At 37.9% G+C, this 16,838-nt stretch overlaps 1 protein-coding gene across 1 annotated transcript in view; it reads left to right on the forward strand.

Moving 5' to 3' along the window:
* The window catches only part of LOC128657934 (uncharacterized), a 28,053-nt gene extending 17,155 nt beyond the window's left edge, over positions 1 to 10,898 (forward strand). The window contains exons 5-6 of the mRNA XM_053712358.1: positions 1,385 to 1,525; positions 9,825 to 10,898. Coding sequence (XP_053568333.1) covers positions 1,385 to 1,525; positions 9,825 to 9,915 — 232 coding nt within the window. The 3' untranslated portion in view covers positions 9,916 to 10,898. The remainder of the gene's footprint in view (positions 1 to 1,384; positions 1,526 to 9,824) is intronic.
* The last annotated feature ends 5,940 nt before the right edge of the window (positions 10,899 to 16,838 follow it).

Genomic DNA, 16,838 nt, shown 5'->3' on the forward strand with positions numbered 1-16,838 from the left:
AAACCTGTTTCTCCTCCTTGGAGCCTTAATCTTGTTCTTAAAGTTTTGCAGCAGGATCTGTTTGAGCAAATGCATTTCATAGATATTAAGTTGCTATCTTGGGTTTTGTTTCTTATTGCTATCTATTCTGCTCAGAGTTTCGCCTTACCTTATCTTTCATGCGGATATGTGGATCTTCGTACCAAATTTGGGTTTCTTCCTAAAGTGGTTTTGGATAGAAATATTAATCAGAAAATTGTTGTTCCTTCTCTCTGTCCCAATCCTTCTTCTCATAAAGGACATCTGTTGCACTACTTGGATGTTGTGCGTGCTCTAAAATTCTACCTACAGACAACTAAGGATTTTCGCCAGTCTTCTGCCCTGTTTGTTTCTCAGGAAAGCGTAAGGGTCAGAAGGCTACTTCTACTTCTCTTTCGCTCAGGTTGAGAAGTATGATTCGTGATGCTTATGAAACTGCTGGACAGCAGCCTCCTGAGAGAATTACAGCTCATTCCACTAGGGCTGTCTCCCCTTCTTGGGCTTTCAAAAATGAAGCTTCTGTGGAACAGATTTGCAAGGCTGCAACTTGGTCCTCTCTGCATACTTTTTCCAAATTTTATAAATTTGATACTTTTGCCTTGGCTAAGGCCTCTTTTGGGAGAAAGGTTCTTCAAGCGGTGGTGCCTTCTTTTAGGTCTCCCTCCCTGTTCATTCTGTATCCTCTAGCTTGGGTATTGGTTCCCACTAGTAATCAAATTACTCTTTGGACTCTCCATATCTTAGGAAAGAAAACAAAATGTATGCTTACCTGATAAACTTCTTTCTTTCCGGATATGGAGAGTCCACGACCCCACCCTTTATTAAGACAGTTATTTTTTTCTAAACCTCAGGCACCTTTACACCTTTGTGTTATTCCATTTCCCTTCGGTCGAATGATTGGGGATTATGGGTAGGGGAGTGACACTTAACAGCTTTGCTGTGGTGCTCTTTGCCTCCTCCTGCTGGCCAGGAATGATATTCCCACTAGAAATTGAATGACGTTGTGGACTCTCCATTTCCGGAAAGAAATTCATCAGGTAAGCCTAAATTTTGTTTTATGTATAATCAGTAAAGCTGTCATTTGAAAAGTTGTTTACATGTATGTGACTATTTTGTATATATACTTGTGTTTTGTTTTGTTTTTTTACTTTATTGTCCGGATCCCTCACAACATGAGAAATACAAGTATTAAGGCATTAAATTCATAGTATTATTAATGAATATAATATCCTCCCCCACGTATATATACTTGTTTTAATTAGTAATATTTCTAAAATTTGGATATAGAATCCAAAATTGCAATATGACAGTTGGCAACACACATTTTAATTTAAAATATTTTTGCTGTGTGTGTGGGCACTTTCAGGCGTGGGCGCCCTCACCCTCCAGGTCTCATCGGCTTCAGAGGAATTCCACACCCTTTCCGTGGCCGGGGAATGTTGCCACCGCCACCACTGCCACCACCACCACCACCTCTACCACGGGGCCGTTTTCCACATCCAAGAGGGTAAGTCTATTTTATTGCTATTTTCCCTGTGTGACCGTAAAAGCCATTTTTATACATATATGTTACTTTGCATTGATTTAGTTAGAAAGGTAGAATAAAATCGAAGGTACAAAAGTCTGGCCCTTAGCCTTCCTCTGCATCATGCTCCAGTTAAACCTTTTATATTCTTCAGTACATGTAGTCACTAACCTCCTTGAAGAAACTCTTGCACACAAATGTGCTGTTTGCCTGTTTAAAGGGACAGTCTAGTCCAAAAAAAACTTTCATGATTGAGATAGGGCATGTAATTTTAAACAATTTTCCAATTTACTTGTATCACCAATTTTTCTTTGTTCTCTTGGTATTCTTAGTTGAAAGCTTAACCTAGGAGGTTCATATGCTAATTTCTTAGACCTTGAAGGCCGCCTCTTAAGAATGCATTTTAACAGGTTTTTCACCACTAGAGGGAGTTAGTTCATGTTTTTCATATAGATAACACTGTGCTCGTGCACGTGAAGTTACCTGGAAGCCATCACTGATTGGCTAAACTGCAAGTCTGTCAAAGAACTGAAATAAAGGGGCAGTCTGCAGAGGCTTAGATACAAGATAATCACAGAGGTAAAAAATATATAAATATAACTGTGTTGGTTATGCAAAATTATCTATCTTTTAAAACAATAACAATTCTGGTGTAGACTGTCCCTTTAACCTAATGATTTGCACTATTGAAGTGCCCCCTTTTTTGAATCACTGTATGTGATAGATTGTAATTGTTTATTCTGGAATTATTTTGACATGAAGGGCTTGAGAGCACTGCTCTCAAAAATACCCTTTAAAGTTGTCGTCGTCCTGCCCCTCAACCACTTCTTTATAACTGCTGCATTATCTTTTAGGTTGTTTAGCAGCAGAAATTATTTCTTTATGTTTGTTCTATGATAAAATAGAAGATAGTCTTGGCTAATGCATGCTCCTCTTTTATGGGAAGGAAATTGGTGATAAAGCTGCAAAGATTTCTATATGTAATTTGATCAAATGAAATATGCTCCATCATTGCAGATCAATGCTCGTTGCACTAGGGCAGTGGATGCCTCATGTGCTAGTAAAAATGTAATGGAAAAGCAATTGTACAAGTCACTTTGTTTCTAGTGCACTTGTAATCTGCAGAAAATTATTGCCATTTTAGCAAGTGCATTTCTCTTGCTCTGTTTTAAAAACAGTGTCATTGTTATCCTGTAGGTCTATGATGACAGAACCTGAGTATTGTATTATTTTGTGAGGGGTTTAGGTCACATCACCAGAATCACACAATTATTTTGGTGTAATGATTTTGTTGAGAGTTAATTGAGAGATACTTACTTTTGGTGAGGAATCAGCAGTCTACCCAAATGTAGATCAATATCACAAGCTGGCTTATTGTCTTATTGACATCTGCCTTTGATAATCTAGTTGTGTATGATAGCGAGACATACACAGGCCATTGCTTGAAGCCCACTGGGTGAAAGTAGTTGCCAGCTTTACATAACAAGCATACATATTAATAACATAATGATTTATAGAAAATACTTATAGGGACGGTAGTCATAATTTGACATTCATGATTGAGACAGAGCATAATATTTTAAACAACTTTCCAATTTATGTCTCTTATTTAATTTGTGTCCGCTTGTTATCCTAGGTTCTAGTTGCAGATTGGTGGATATATACATACACATTCACATACATTTCTTTCATGTAATGAGCTAGTGACGTATGGGATATACATTCCTACCAGGAGGGGCAAAGTTTCCCAAACCTCAAAATGCCTATAAATACACCCCTCACCACACCCACAATTCAGTTTTACAAACTTTGCCTCCGATGGAGGTGGTGAAGTAAGTTTGTGCTAGATTCTACGTTGATATGCGATCCGCAGCAAGTTGGAGCCCGGTTTTCCTCTCAGCGTGCAGTGAATGTCAGAGGGATGTGAGGAGAGTATTGCCTATTTGAATGCAGTGATCTCCTTCTAAGGGGTCTATTTCATAGGTTCTCTGTTATCGGTCGTAGAGATTCATCTCTTACCTCCCTTTTCAGATCGACGATATACTTATATATACCATTACCTCTGCTGATTCTCGTTTCAGTACTGGTTTGGCTTTCTACAAACATGTAGATGAGTGTCCTGGGGTAAGTAAATCTTATTTTCTGTGACACTCTAAGCTATGGTTGGGCACTTTGTTTATAAAGTTCTAAATATATGTATTCAAACATTTATTTGCCTTGACTCAGAATGTTCAACTTTCCTTATTTTTCAGACAGTCAGTTTCATATTTGGGATAATGCATTTGATTTAATCATTTTTTCTTACCTTCAAAAATTTGACTTTTTTCCCTGTGGGCTGTTAGGCTCGCGGGGGCTGAAAATGCTTCATTTTATTGCGTCATTCTTGGCGCAGACTTTTTTGGCGCAAAAATTATTTTCCGTTTCCGGCGTCATACGTGTCGCCGGAAGTTGCGTCATTTTTTGACGTTATTTTGCGCCAAAAATGTTGGCGTTCCGGATGTGGCGTCATTTTTGGCGCCAAAAAGCATTTAGGCGCCAAATAATGTGGGCGTCTTATTTGGCGCTAAAAAATATGGGCGTCGCTTTTGTCTCCACATTATTTAAGTCTCTTTTTTCATTGCTTCTGGTTGCTAGAAGCTTGTTCTTTGGCATTTTTTCCCATTCCTGAAACTGTCATTTAAGGAATTTGATCAATTTTGCTTTATATGTTGTTGTTTTTTCTCTTACATATTGCAAGATGTCTCACGTTGCATCTGAGTCAGAAGATACTACAGGAAAATCGCTGTCTAGTGCTGGATCTACCAAAGCTAAGTGTATCTGCTGTAAACTTTTGGTAGCTATTCCTCCAGCTGTTTGTATTGATTGTCATGACAAACTTGTTAATGCAGATAATATTTCCTTTAGTAAAGTACCATTGCCTGTTGCAGTTCCTTCAACATCTAAGGTGCAGAATGTTCCTGATGACATAAGAGATTTTGTTTCTGAATCCATAAAGAAGGCTATGTCTGTTATTTCTCCTTCTAATAAACGTAAAAAATCTTTTAAAACTTCTCTCCCTACAGATGAATTTTTAAATGAACATCATCATTCTGATTCTGATGACTCTTCTGGTTCAGATGATTCTGTCTCAGAGGTTGATGCTGATAAATCTTCATATTTATTTAAAATGGAATTTATTCGTTCTTTACTTAAAGAAGTTCTAATTGCTTTAGAAATAGAGGATTCTGGTCCTCTTGATACTAATTCTAAACGTTTGGATAAGGTATTTAAATCTCCTGTGGTTATTCCAGAAGTTTTTCCTGTTCCTAATGCTATTTCTGCAGTAATTTCCAAAGAATGGGATAAATTGGGTAATTCATTTACTCCTTCTAAACGTTTTAAGCAATTATATCCTGTGCCGTCTGACAGATTAGAATTTTGGGACAAAATCCCTAAAGTTGATGGGGCTATTTCTACCCTTGCTAAACGTACTACTATTCCTACGTCAGATGGTACTTCGTTTAAGGATCCTTTAGATAGGAAAATTGAATCCTTTCTAAGAAAAGCTTATCTGTGTTCAGGTAATCTTCTTAGACCTGCTATATCTTTGGCTGATGTTGCTGCAGCTTCAACTTTTTGGTTGGAAACCTTAGCGCAACAAGTAACACATCATGATTCTCATGATATTATTATTCTTCTTCAGCATGCTAATAATTTTATCTGTGATGCCATCTTTGATATTATCAGGGTTGATGTCAGGTTTATGTCTCTAGCTATTTTAGCTAGAAGAGCTTTATGGCTTAAGACTTGGAATGCTGATATGGCTTCTAAATCAACTCTACTTTCCATTTCTTTCCAGGGTAACAAATTATTTGGTTCTCAGTTGGATTCTATTATTTCAACTGTTACTGGTGGGAAAGGAACTTTTTTACCACAGGATAAAAAATCTAAGGGTAAAAACAGAGCTAATAATCGTTTTCGTTCCTTTCGTTTCAACAAAGAACAAAAACCTGATCCTTCATCCTCAGGAGCAGTTTCAGTTTGGAAACCATCTCCAATCTGGAATAAATCCAAGCCAGCCAGAAAGGCAAAGCCTGCTTCTAAGTCCACATGAAGGTGCGGCCCTCATTCCAGCTCAGCTGGTAGGGGGCAGGTTACGTTTTTTCAAAGAAATTTGGATCAATTCTGTTCACAATCTTTGGATTCAGAACATTGTTTCAGAAGGGTACAGAATTGGTTTCAAGATGAGACCTCCTGCAAAGAGATTTTTTCTTTCCCGTGTCCCAGTAAATCCAGTAAAAGCTCAAGCATTTCTGAATTGTGTTTCAGATCTAGAGTTGACTGGAGTAATTATGCCAGTTCCAGTTCAGGAACAGGGGATGGGGTTTTATTCAAATCTCTTCATTGTACCAAAGAAGGAGAATTCCTTCAGACCAGTTCTGGATCTAAAAATATTGAATCGTTATGTAAGGATACCAACGTTCAAGATGGTAACTGTAAGGACTATCTTGCCTTTTGTTCAGCAAGGGAATTATATGTCCACAATAGATTTACAGGATGCATATCTGCATATTCCGATTCATCCGGATCATTATCGGTTCCTGAGATTCTCTTTTCTGGACAAGCATTACCAGTTTGTGGCTCTGCCGTTTGGCCTTGCTACAGCTCCAAGAATTTTTACAAAGGTTCTCGGTGCCCTTCTGTCTGTAATCAGAGAACAGGGTATTGTGGTATTTCCTTATTTGGACGATATCTTGGTACTTGCTCAGTCTTTACATTTAGCAGAATTTCATATGAATCGACTTGTGTTGTTTCTTCAAGATCATGGTTGGAGGATCAATTTACCAAAAAGTTCATTGATTCCTCAGACAAGGGTAACCTTTCTGGGTTTCCAAATAGATTCAGTGTCCATGACTCTGTCTTTAACAGACAAGAGGCGTCTAAAACTGATGGCAGCTTGTCGAAACCTTCAGTCACAATCATTCCCTTCGGTAGCCTTATGCATGGAAATTCTAGGTCTTATGACTGCTGCATCGGACGCGATCCCCGTTGCTCGTTTTCACATGCGATCTCTTCAGCTTTGTATGCTGAATCAATGGTGCAAGGATTACACAAAGATATCTCAATTAATATCTTTAAAACCGATTGTTTGACACTCTCTAACGTGGTGGACAGATCACCATCGTTTAATTCAGGGGGCTTCTTTTGTGCTTCCGACCTGGACTGTAATTTCAACAGATGCAAGTCTCACAGGTTGGGGAGCTGTGTGGGGATCTCTGACGGCACAAGGAGTTTGGGAATCTCAGGAGGTGAGATTACCGATCAATATTTTGGAACTCCGTGCAATTTTCAGAGCTCTTCAGTTTTGGCCTCTTCTGAAGAGAGAATCGTTCATTTGTTTTCAGACAGACAATGTCACAACTGTGGCATACATCAATCATCAAGGAGGAACTCACAGTCCTCTGGCTATGAAAGAAGTATCTCAAATTTTGGTTTGGGCGGAATCCAGCTCCTGTCTAATCTCTGCGGTTCATATCCCAGGTGTAGACAATTGGGAAGCGGATTATCTCAGTCGCCAAACGTTGCATCCGGGCGAATGGTCTCTAAACCCAGAGGTATTTCTTCAGATCGTTCAAATGTGGGAACTTCCAGAAATAGATTTGATGGCGTCCCATCTAAACAAGAAACTTCCCAGGTATCTGTCCAGATCCCGGGATCCTCAGGCGGAGGCAGTGGATGCATTATCACTTCCTTGGAAGTATCATCCTGCCTATATCTTTCCGCCTCTAGTTCTTCTTCCAAGAGTAATCTCCAAGATTCTGAAGGAATGCTCGTTTGTTCTGCTGGTAGCTCCGGCATGGCCTCACAGGTTTTGGTATGCGGATCTTGTCCGGATGGCCTCTTGCCATCCGTGGACTCTTCCGCTACGACCAGACCTTCTGTCACAAGGTCCTTTTTTCCATCAGGATCTGAAATCCTTAAATTTAAAGGTATGGAGATTGAACGCCTGATTCTTCGTCAGAGAGGTTGCTCTGACGCTGTGATTAATACTATGTTACAGGCTCGTAAATCTGTATCTAGAGAGATATATTATAGAGTCTGGAAGACTTATATTTCTTGGTGTATTTCTCATCATTTTTCTTGGCATTCTTTTAGAATTCCGAGAATTTTACAGTTTCTTCAGGATGGTTTAGATAAAGGTTTGTCCGCAAGTTCCTTGAAAGGACAAATCTCTGCTCTTTCTGTTCTTTTTCATAGAAAGATTGCTATTCTTCCTGATATTCATTGTTTTGTACAAGCTTTGGTTCGTATAAAACCTGTCATTAAGTCAATTTCTCCTCCTTGGAGTTTGAATTTGGTTCTGGGGGCTCTTCAAGCTCCTCCGTTTGAACCTATGCATTCATTGGACATTAAATTACTTTCTTGGAAAGTTTTGTTCCTTTTGGCCATCTCTTCTGCCAGAAGAGTTTCTGAATTATCTGCTCTTTCTTGTGAGTCTCCTTTTCTGATTTTTCATCAGGATAAGGCGGTGTTGCGAACTTCTTTTGAATTTTTACCTAAAGTTGTGAATTCCAACAACATTAGTAGAGAAATTGTGGTTCCTTCATTATGTCCTAATCCTAAGAATTCTAAGGAGAAATCGTTGCATTCTTTGGATGTTGTTAGAGCTTTGAAATATTATGTTGAAGCTACTAAATCTTTCAGAAAGACTTCTAGTCTATTTGTTATCTTTTCCGGTTCTAGAAAAGGCCAGAAAGCTTCTGCCATTTCTTTGGCATCTTGGTTGAAATCTTTAATTCATCTTTCCTATGTTGAGTCGGGTAAAACTCCGCCTCAGAGAATTACAGCTCATTCTACTAGGTCAGTTTCTACTTCCTGGGCGTTTAGGAATGAAGCTTCGGTTGATCAGATTTGCAAAGCAGCAACTTGGTCCTCTTTGCATACTTTTACTAAATTCTACCATTTTGATGTATTTTCTTCTTCTGAAGCAGTTTTTGGTAGAAAAGTACTTCAGGCAGCGGTTTCAGTTTGAATCTTCTGCTTATGTTTTTCGTTAAACTTTATTTTGGGTGTGGATTATTTTCAGCAGGAATTTGGCTGTCTTTATTTTATCCCTCCCTCTCTAGTGACTCTTGTGTGGAAAGATCCACATCTTGGGTAATCATTATCCCATACGTCACTAGCTCATGGACTCTTGCTAATTACATGAAAGAAAACATAATTTATGTAAGAACTTACCTGATAAATTCATTTCTTTCATATTAGCAAGAGTCCATGAGGCCCGCCCTTTTTTTGGGGTGGTTATGATTTTTTTGTATAAAGCACAATTATTCCAATTCCTTATTTTATATGCTTTCGCACTTTTTTCTTATCACCCCACTTCTTGGCTATTCGTTAAACTGAATTGTGGGTGTGGTGAGGGGTGTATTTATAGGCATTTTGAGGTTTGGGAAACTTTGCCCCTCCTGGTAGGAATGTATATCCCATACGTCACTAGCTCATGGACTCTTGCTAATATGAAAGAAATGAATTTATCAGGTAAGTTCTTACATAAATTATGTTTTTCGTTGGCTCACCCATGCGTTCACTTAGAAACCAGTAGTGCATTGCTGCTCCTTCAACAAATGATACCAAGAGAATGAAACAACTTTGATAAAAGAAGTAAACTGGAAAGTTGTTTAAAATTGTATAGTCTACCTAAATCATGAAAAAACATTTGCGGTTTCATGTCCCTTTATAAACATCTCTCTCATGTACATAAATGTATTAGTTTAGCCAGCCACTCAAGCATATCTCTAAACATGTACTGCACACTTCAGTATGTCGCACATTTTTTGTTACTGTTGCCTTCAATAATGAATTGTGTCTCCTGGGATGGACGAGTTATTTTTCTATTGGTTCTTGTTGTCCTGTAAATCTGAAAGCGTTACTATACGTGTAACTGGAGCATGATGGAACTGATTATGTGGAAGGAGACAAGTTAGGATTATGTAACTTTGTTGCATTTCTGCCTCTCTGTATTGTTTAAAGGCAAATACAACTTGCTATCACTTATTTGTTTTCCCATTAACATCATTTAAACTACCCCCCAGTAGTATATTATATAGACATTTTAGCTATAATACTAAGCCTTGTTTTATAAATTGTCACACTGAACATTAGCAATATAATTACTGCTGCATGCATCTGTCTTTTTTTTATTTTTATAAAATAGTTTCAAAATCACTATATACCTTGTTGTTGTTTTATTTTTTGAAGTTTGAAACCTAGCAAACAATTGTGATTTTATCCTTTTATACAGCTTTCCCAATGGACGTGGTACTGCAGTACATCCTCCGCCACCTGGCCGGGGCCAGAGATGGCCTGGACCGCCAGGTGGCAGACGCTTTTAAAGAGACACACTCTTAACATTGCATAGCAGAGTGCTTTTAACACCGTTTTTAACTTTTCGGGAAGAAACTTTTTTTTTTTTTTTAACCCCCCTTTTTTAATTTATTTTTTTAAACTCCAAAAGAACTCCATTAAATACAGTTTTAAATGAACATTTCTCATCAGCCCTCATGCACTAAGTTGCAAAATACACAAATGCTTTTATTTATGACAACATTTTTAAATATATACGAAAGATCTATGGATTTTGTTGCACAGTTGGACTGACAAATTACAGAAAGTTCAAGTGTTAATTAAATGTAAGACTGTATTGACTTAAGTGCAACAAGACTGCTTCCAATTTTCTCTTTATGTTACAGATCCTCCAGTATTTAAAAGCTGTAGAAAATGTAACTAATATTGTTATGTTTAGATGTTATTGCTAAATTGTGAAGTTGGTAATTTTGTTTTAGATAATTCAACATTTCTGTAATGTTTTATTTTTAAGAATGAGTTATATACTGTTAGGCTGATTTGATTCGCTATTTATACATTACTTTTGTAACATCCTCATCCCCTTTACAATATATAATGCACATGTTTATATATTTGCATTACCTCAGTATTACAAAATACATTTAAGTGCTAGAATTTTGAAGTTAAGTGACACAAATAAATGTACGTTTGTAAAAACATATTCAATATTGTATATTACCTCTGGAATTTTATTATTCTGTTTTTTATAATGTGAGCAAATTTTAACTTAAAGTTAATGTGTGTTATTGTTGCTCATATGTTTTTGTATTAGTATTGTAAAAAAAAAAAAAAAAATACTGTAAATTTTGTATTCAGTTTTTTTTCCTTCATTTTATTCTGTGCTGAGGGCTGAATAACAGACAGACATACTGCAGCTGAGGCTTTGTAAATTGTAAACCTTTTCATTTCAAAGCCTATAAACAACACTACAATGAAAATATAAAAAAATTAAAGTATGATGAACCAAAAATCAAGTTTATCTGTTTTCTAGATCAGAAACTCCATTTTTATTTTTGTTTTTTAAAAACGATATCAATGTAAAACCACCGTCATTTCCACTCAAGTTAATAAATTAAGCTATAATATTGTAAGTAAAAAAAAAGTGTGCCACTAAGTACACTACTTTTGTGTATTCAAGCGCTGTGAAATCGGTTGGCACTCTACAAATAACTCATAATCTGAAATGTTTTTTCTTTTTTTTTTAATTTTTTTTTTATTCTACAACAATGCATTTATATTTTTTCTGCTAAAAACGGTGTCTTACAATTGGATGTTGCACGTACCTCAAGAAAAAAACCCTCATTTTTCACACCAATACACATACCTAATAAATGTCAATATGTGTACTACATCCAAATAAAATTTGTAAAAATATGCAGAGGTGTAATGGGATTTGGGAATTTCTTACATTTTTTTTTCAAAAGTTAGATCTGTGAAATAAATGCAGAATATGTTAATATGAAGACTGAAGTTTTGTCACCACTACAAATAATTTAGAACCAGGGCCGGATTTCCCATTATAAGAAATAGGCAGCTGCCTATGGGGCATCTTGCCCGCAGGGGGAGCATCTTGGGAGCACATATAATGCTTGAATATCACTGATGGATGGATGTTCAGGAAATCTTTAGTGGATAAAGGGCAGATTTCTTAAATCTGAAAACTGATTGGTTGCATTTTACTGCCAATCTACACATTCTTTTTCTGCATTGAATTGAGGGAGTTGCAGATCTGTTTTGCATTGAATAACCAAATAAACCCAGAAGAACTATATGTTCAAGAATCCTTGTTAGTTCCTGTAATATGAGGTGAGCCAATCAGATGTGAAACAGAAGTCAGATGATACACACAACACGGGAGGAGCAGATGATGATTTTAGAATCAGTACTTTACTGCACAATTGAGGTATTTACAAGTTAGTGATTACAAGTTAATTCCATCACTGCCACTTATTACATATCAGATAATGTGTTTTGGAGTTAATATGTATCATTTGCATTGCTCTTTAAAGGGACATTAAACCCCAAAATGTTCTTTCTTTCATGAAATTAGCAAGAGTCCATGAGCTAGTGACTTATGGGATATACAATCCTACCAGGAGGGGCAAAGTTTCCCAAACCTCAAAATGCCTACAAATACACCCCTCACCACACCCACAATTCAGTTTTACAAACTTTGCCTCCTATGGAGGTGGTGAAGTAAGTTTGTGCTAGATTTCTACGTTGATATGCACTTCTCGGCTCTTTTGAAGCCCGATTCCTCTGAGTACAGTGAATGTCAGAGGGATGTGAAGGTAGTATCGCCTATTGAATGCAATGGTTTTCCTAACGGGGATCTATTTCATAGGTTCTCTGTTATCAGTTGTAGAGATTCATCTCCTACCTCCCTTTTCCGATCGACGATATACTCTCATATTCCATTACCTCTACTGATAACCGTTTCAGTACTGGTTTGGCTATCTGCTATATGTGGATGGGTGTCTTTTGGTAAGTGTTTCATTTACTTAAGACACTCTCAGCTATGGTTTGGCACTTTATATATAAAGTTCTAAATATATGTTTGTACTTATATTTGCCATGATTCAGGTTTTCAGTATATTTCCTTTTTGCAGACTGTCGGTTTCATATCTGGGAAATGCATTTTATAAAAAAAAAAAAATAAATAATAATTTCTTACCCGGGGTTTAGTCTTTTTCAAATTGACTCTTTTTCTAAATTGCGGGCTGTATTAGGCTCGCGAGTGTGCAAAATGCTAAAATTTATTGCGTCCTTAGATAGGAAGCTTGAATCTTATCTAAGGAAGGCTTATTTATGTTCAGGTCATCTTCTTAGGCCTGCTATTTCTTTGGCGGATGTTGCAGCTGCTTCAACTTCTTGGTTGAAAACTTTAGCGCAACAAGTATCAGATCATAATGTGTATAGCATTGTTAAATTAATTCAACATGCTAATAATTTCATTTGTGATGCCATTTTTGATATCAGAATTGATGTTAGATATATGTATTTAGCTATTTTAGCTAGAAGAGCTTTAATTTAATCTTGGAATGCTGATATGACTTCTGAATCGACATTGCTATCTCTTTCTTTCCAAGGTAATACATTTTTTGGTTCTCTGTTGGATACAATAATTTCAACAGTTACTGGGGGGAAGGGAGCTTTTTTGCCTCAGGATAAAAAAAATCTAAGGGCAAATATAAAGCTTCCAGCCGTTTTCGTTCCTTTTCGACAAAATAAGGAACAGAAACCTATTCCTTCCCCTAAGAAATCTGTCTCTAATTGGAAGCCTTCCTCAATCTGGAATAAATCCAAGCCATTTAAGAGATCTAAACCAGAGCCCAAGTCCGCATGAGGGTGCGGCCCTCATTCCAGCTCAGCTGGTAGGGGGCAGATTAAAATTTTTCAAGGCTATTTGGATCAATTCAGTCCAAAATCATTGGATTCAGAACATTGTCTCTCAAGGGTACAGAATAGGTTTCAGAGTAAGACCGCCTGTGAGAAGTTTTTTTTTCTCACGCATTCCAGTGAACCCAGAGAAAGCGCAGGCTTTCCTGAAGTGTGTCTCAGACCTTGAGTTATCTGGGGTAATCATGCCGGTTCCTTTTCAGTAACAGGGTCTGGGGTTTTATTCAAATCTATTCATTGTTCCAAAGAAAGAAAATTCATTCAGACCAGTTCTGGATCTAAAAGTTTTGAATCGTTATGTAAGAGTACCAACATTCAAAATGGTGACTATAAGGACTATTCTGCCTTTTGTTCAGCAAGGGCATTATATGTCCACAATAGACTTACAGGATACATATCTTCATATTCCGATGCATCCGTATCACTATCAGTTCCTGAGATTCTCTTTTGAAGACTAGCATTACCAATTTGTTGCTCATCCTTTTGGCCTAGCGGCAGCTCCAAGAATCTTTTCAAAGGTTCTCGGTGCCCTACTCTCTGTAATCAGAGAACGGGGTATTGCAGTGTTTTCTTATTTGGACGATATCTTGGTACTAGCTCAGTCTATACATTCTGCAGAATCTCACACAAATCAACTAGTGTTTCTTCAAAGACATGGTTGGAGGATCAATTTACCAAAGAGTTCTTTGATTCCTCAGACAAGGGTCACCTTTTTAGGTTTCCAGATAGATTCAGTGTCCATGACTCTGTCTCTAACAGACAAGAGACAACTAAAATTGGTCATTCCTTTCAGTAGCTATGTGCATGGAGGTTTTAGGTCTCATGACTGCAGCATCGGGCAGGATCCCCTATGCTCGTTTTTACATGAGACCTCTTCAGCATTGTATGCTGAACCAATGGTGCAGGGATTATACAAGGATATCACAATTAATATTCTTAAATCCCAATGTTGGACTATCTCTGACTTGGTGGTTAGATCACCATCATAGTTCAGGGGGCCTCTTTTGTTCGTCCAACCTGGACTGTGATCACAACAGATGCGAGTCTTTCAGGTTGGGGAGCTGTTTGGGGATCTCTGACAGCACAAGGGGTTTGGAAATCTCAAGAGGCGAGATTACCAATCAATATTTTGGAACTCCGTGCGATTCTCAGAGCTCTTCAGTTTTGGCCTCTATTGAAGAGAGAGCCGTTCATTTGTTTCCAGACAGACAATGACACAACTGTGGCGTATTTCAATCATCAGGGTGGGACTCCCAGTCCTCAGGCTTTGAATGAAGTATCCCGGATACTTGTTTGGGCAGAATCCAGCTCCTGTCTAATTTCTGCGGTCCATATCCCAGGTATAGACAATTGGGAAGCGGATTATCTCAGTCGTCAAACTTTACATCCGGGAGAGTGGTCTCTTCACCCAGATGTGTTTTTTTCAAATTGTTCAGATGTGGGGGCTTCCAGAAATAGATCTGATGGCATCTCATCTAAACAAGAAATTTCCCTGGTACCTGTCCTGGTCCAGGGATTCTCGGGCGAAATCAGTGGATGCTTTGACACTTCCTTGGGGTTATCAACCTGCTTATATTTTTCCGCCTCTAGTTCTTCCAAGAGTGATCTCCTAGATCATCATGGAGCAATCGTTTGTGTTGCTGGTGGCTCTTACATGGGCTCACAGGTTTTGACATGCAGATCTTGTTCGGATGTCCAGTTGCCAACCTTGGCCACTTCCATTAAGACCAGATTTTCTATCTCAAGGTCCGTTTTTCCATCAGGATCTCAAATCATTAAATTTGAAGGTATGGAAATTGAACGCCTAGTGCTTAGTCATAGAGTTTTCTCTGACTCGGTGATTAATACTATGGTCTAGATTTATACGCGCCCCTGTACGCCTCAGCTCGCCTGTGGTGGGACGAAAATACCCGCAGGTATTCGGCATTGCACACAAGCGCGATTTTGCGCTCGCGTGCAATACCGCGCACAGCCAATCACGCGCGGGCAGGAGCTGTCAATCTCCTCGGTCTGACTAGACAGAGGAGATTGAATTTCACCACAGAGGTGGCGAAGAGGCTAAGGAAGCAGCGGTCTGGTGACTGCTGCTTGATAAATGACGGCGAGCAAGTTCTTGTGAGAACTTGCAGCCGTAGGGCATTAATAAATCTAGCCCTATGTTACAGGCTCGTAAATCTGTTTCTAGAAAGATTTATTATCGGGTTTGGAAGACTTACATTTCATGGTGTTCTTCTCATAAATTTTCTTGGCATTCTTTTAGACTTCCCAGAATTTTACAGCTTCTTCAGGATGGTTTGGATAAAGGTTTGTCTGCAAGTTCCTTTAAAAGGACAAATCTCTGCTCTTTCTGTTTTATTCCACAGAAAAAATGCTAAACTCCCTGATATTCACTGTTTTGTACAGGCTTTGGTTCGAATCAAGCCTGTCATTAAATCAATCTCTCCTCCTTGGAGTCTTAATTTGGTTTTGATGGCTTTACAGGCTCCTCCGTTTGAGCCTATGCATTCTTTGGACATTAAATTGCTTTCTTGGAAAGTGTTGTTCCTTTTGGTCATCTCTTCTGCTAGAAGAGTTTCTGAATCATCTGTTCGCTCTTGTGAATCTCCTTTTCTGATTTTTCATCAGGATAAGGCAGTTTTGCGGACTTCATTTAAATTCTTACCAAAAGTTGTGAATTCTAACAATTATTAGCAGAGAAATTGTTGTCCCTTCTTTGTGTCCTAATCCTAAGAATTCTTTGGAAAGATCTTTACATTCTTTGGATGTAGTGAGAGCTTTGAAATATTATGTTGAAGCTACTAAAGTTTTCAGGAAGACTTCTAGTCTATTTGTTATATCTTCTGGTTCCAGGAAAGGTCAGAAGGCTTCTGCCATTTCTTTGGCATCTTGGTTAAAGCTTTTGATTCATCACGCTGTCGGGTAAATCCCCGCCTCAGAGGATTACAGCTCATTCTACTAGGTCAGTTTCCACTTCCTGGGCTTTTAAGAATGAAGCTTCAGTTGATCAGATTTGCAAAGCAGCAACTTGGTGGTCTTTGCATACATTAACTAAATTCTACCATTTTGATGTTTTTGCTTCTTCGGAAGCAGTTTTTGGTAGAAAAGTTCTTCAGGCAGCCGTTTCAATTTGATTCTTCTGCTTATAATTTAAGTTTTTTTCTTATAAGATTAAACTTATGATTTGGGTTGTGGATTAATTTTTTTCAGCGGAATTGGCTGTCTTTATTATTTATCCCTCCCTCTCTAGTGACTCTTGTGTGGAGTTCCACATCTTGGGTATTTCTATCCCATACGTCGCTAGCTCATGGACTCTTGCCAATTTCATGAAAGAAAACATAATTTATGTAAGAATTTACCTGATAAATTCATTTCTTTCATATTGGCAAGAGTCCATGAGGCCCACCCTTTTTATGGTGGTTATGATTTTTTGTATAAAGCTCAATTATTCCAATTCCTTGTTGATGCTTTTTACTTTTTTTTCACCCCACGTCTTGGCTATTTGTTAAACTGA

The sequence above is a fragment of the Bombina bombina genome, chromosome 4, assembly GCF_027579735.1.
Source record: "Bombina bombina isolate aBomBom1 chromosome 4, aBomBom1.pri, whole genome shotgun sequence".
NCBI classification, from domain to species: domain Eukaryota; kingdom Metazoa; phylum Chordata; class Amphibia; order Anura; family Bombinatoridae; genus Bombina; species Bombina bombina.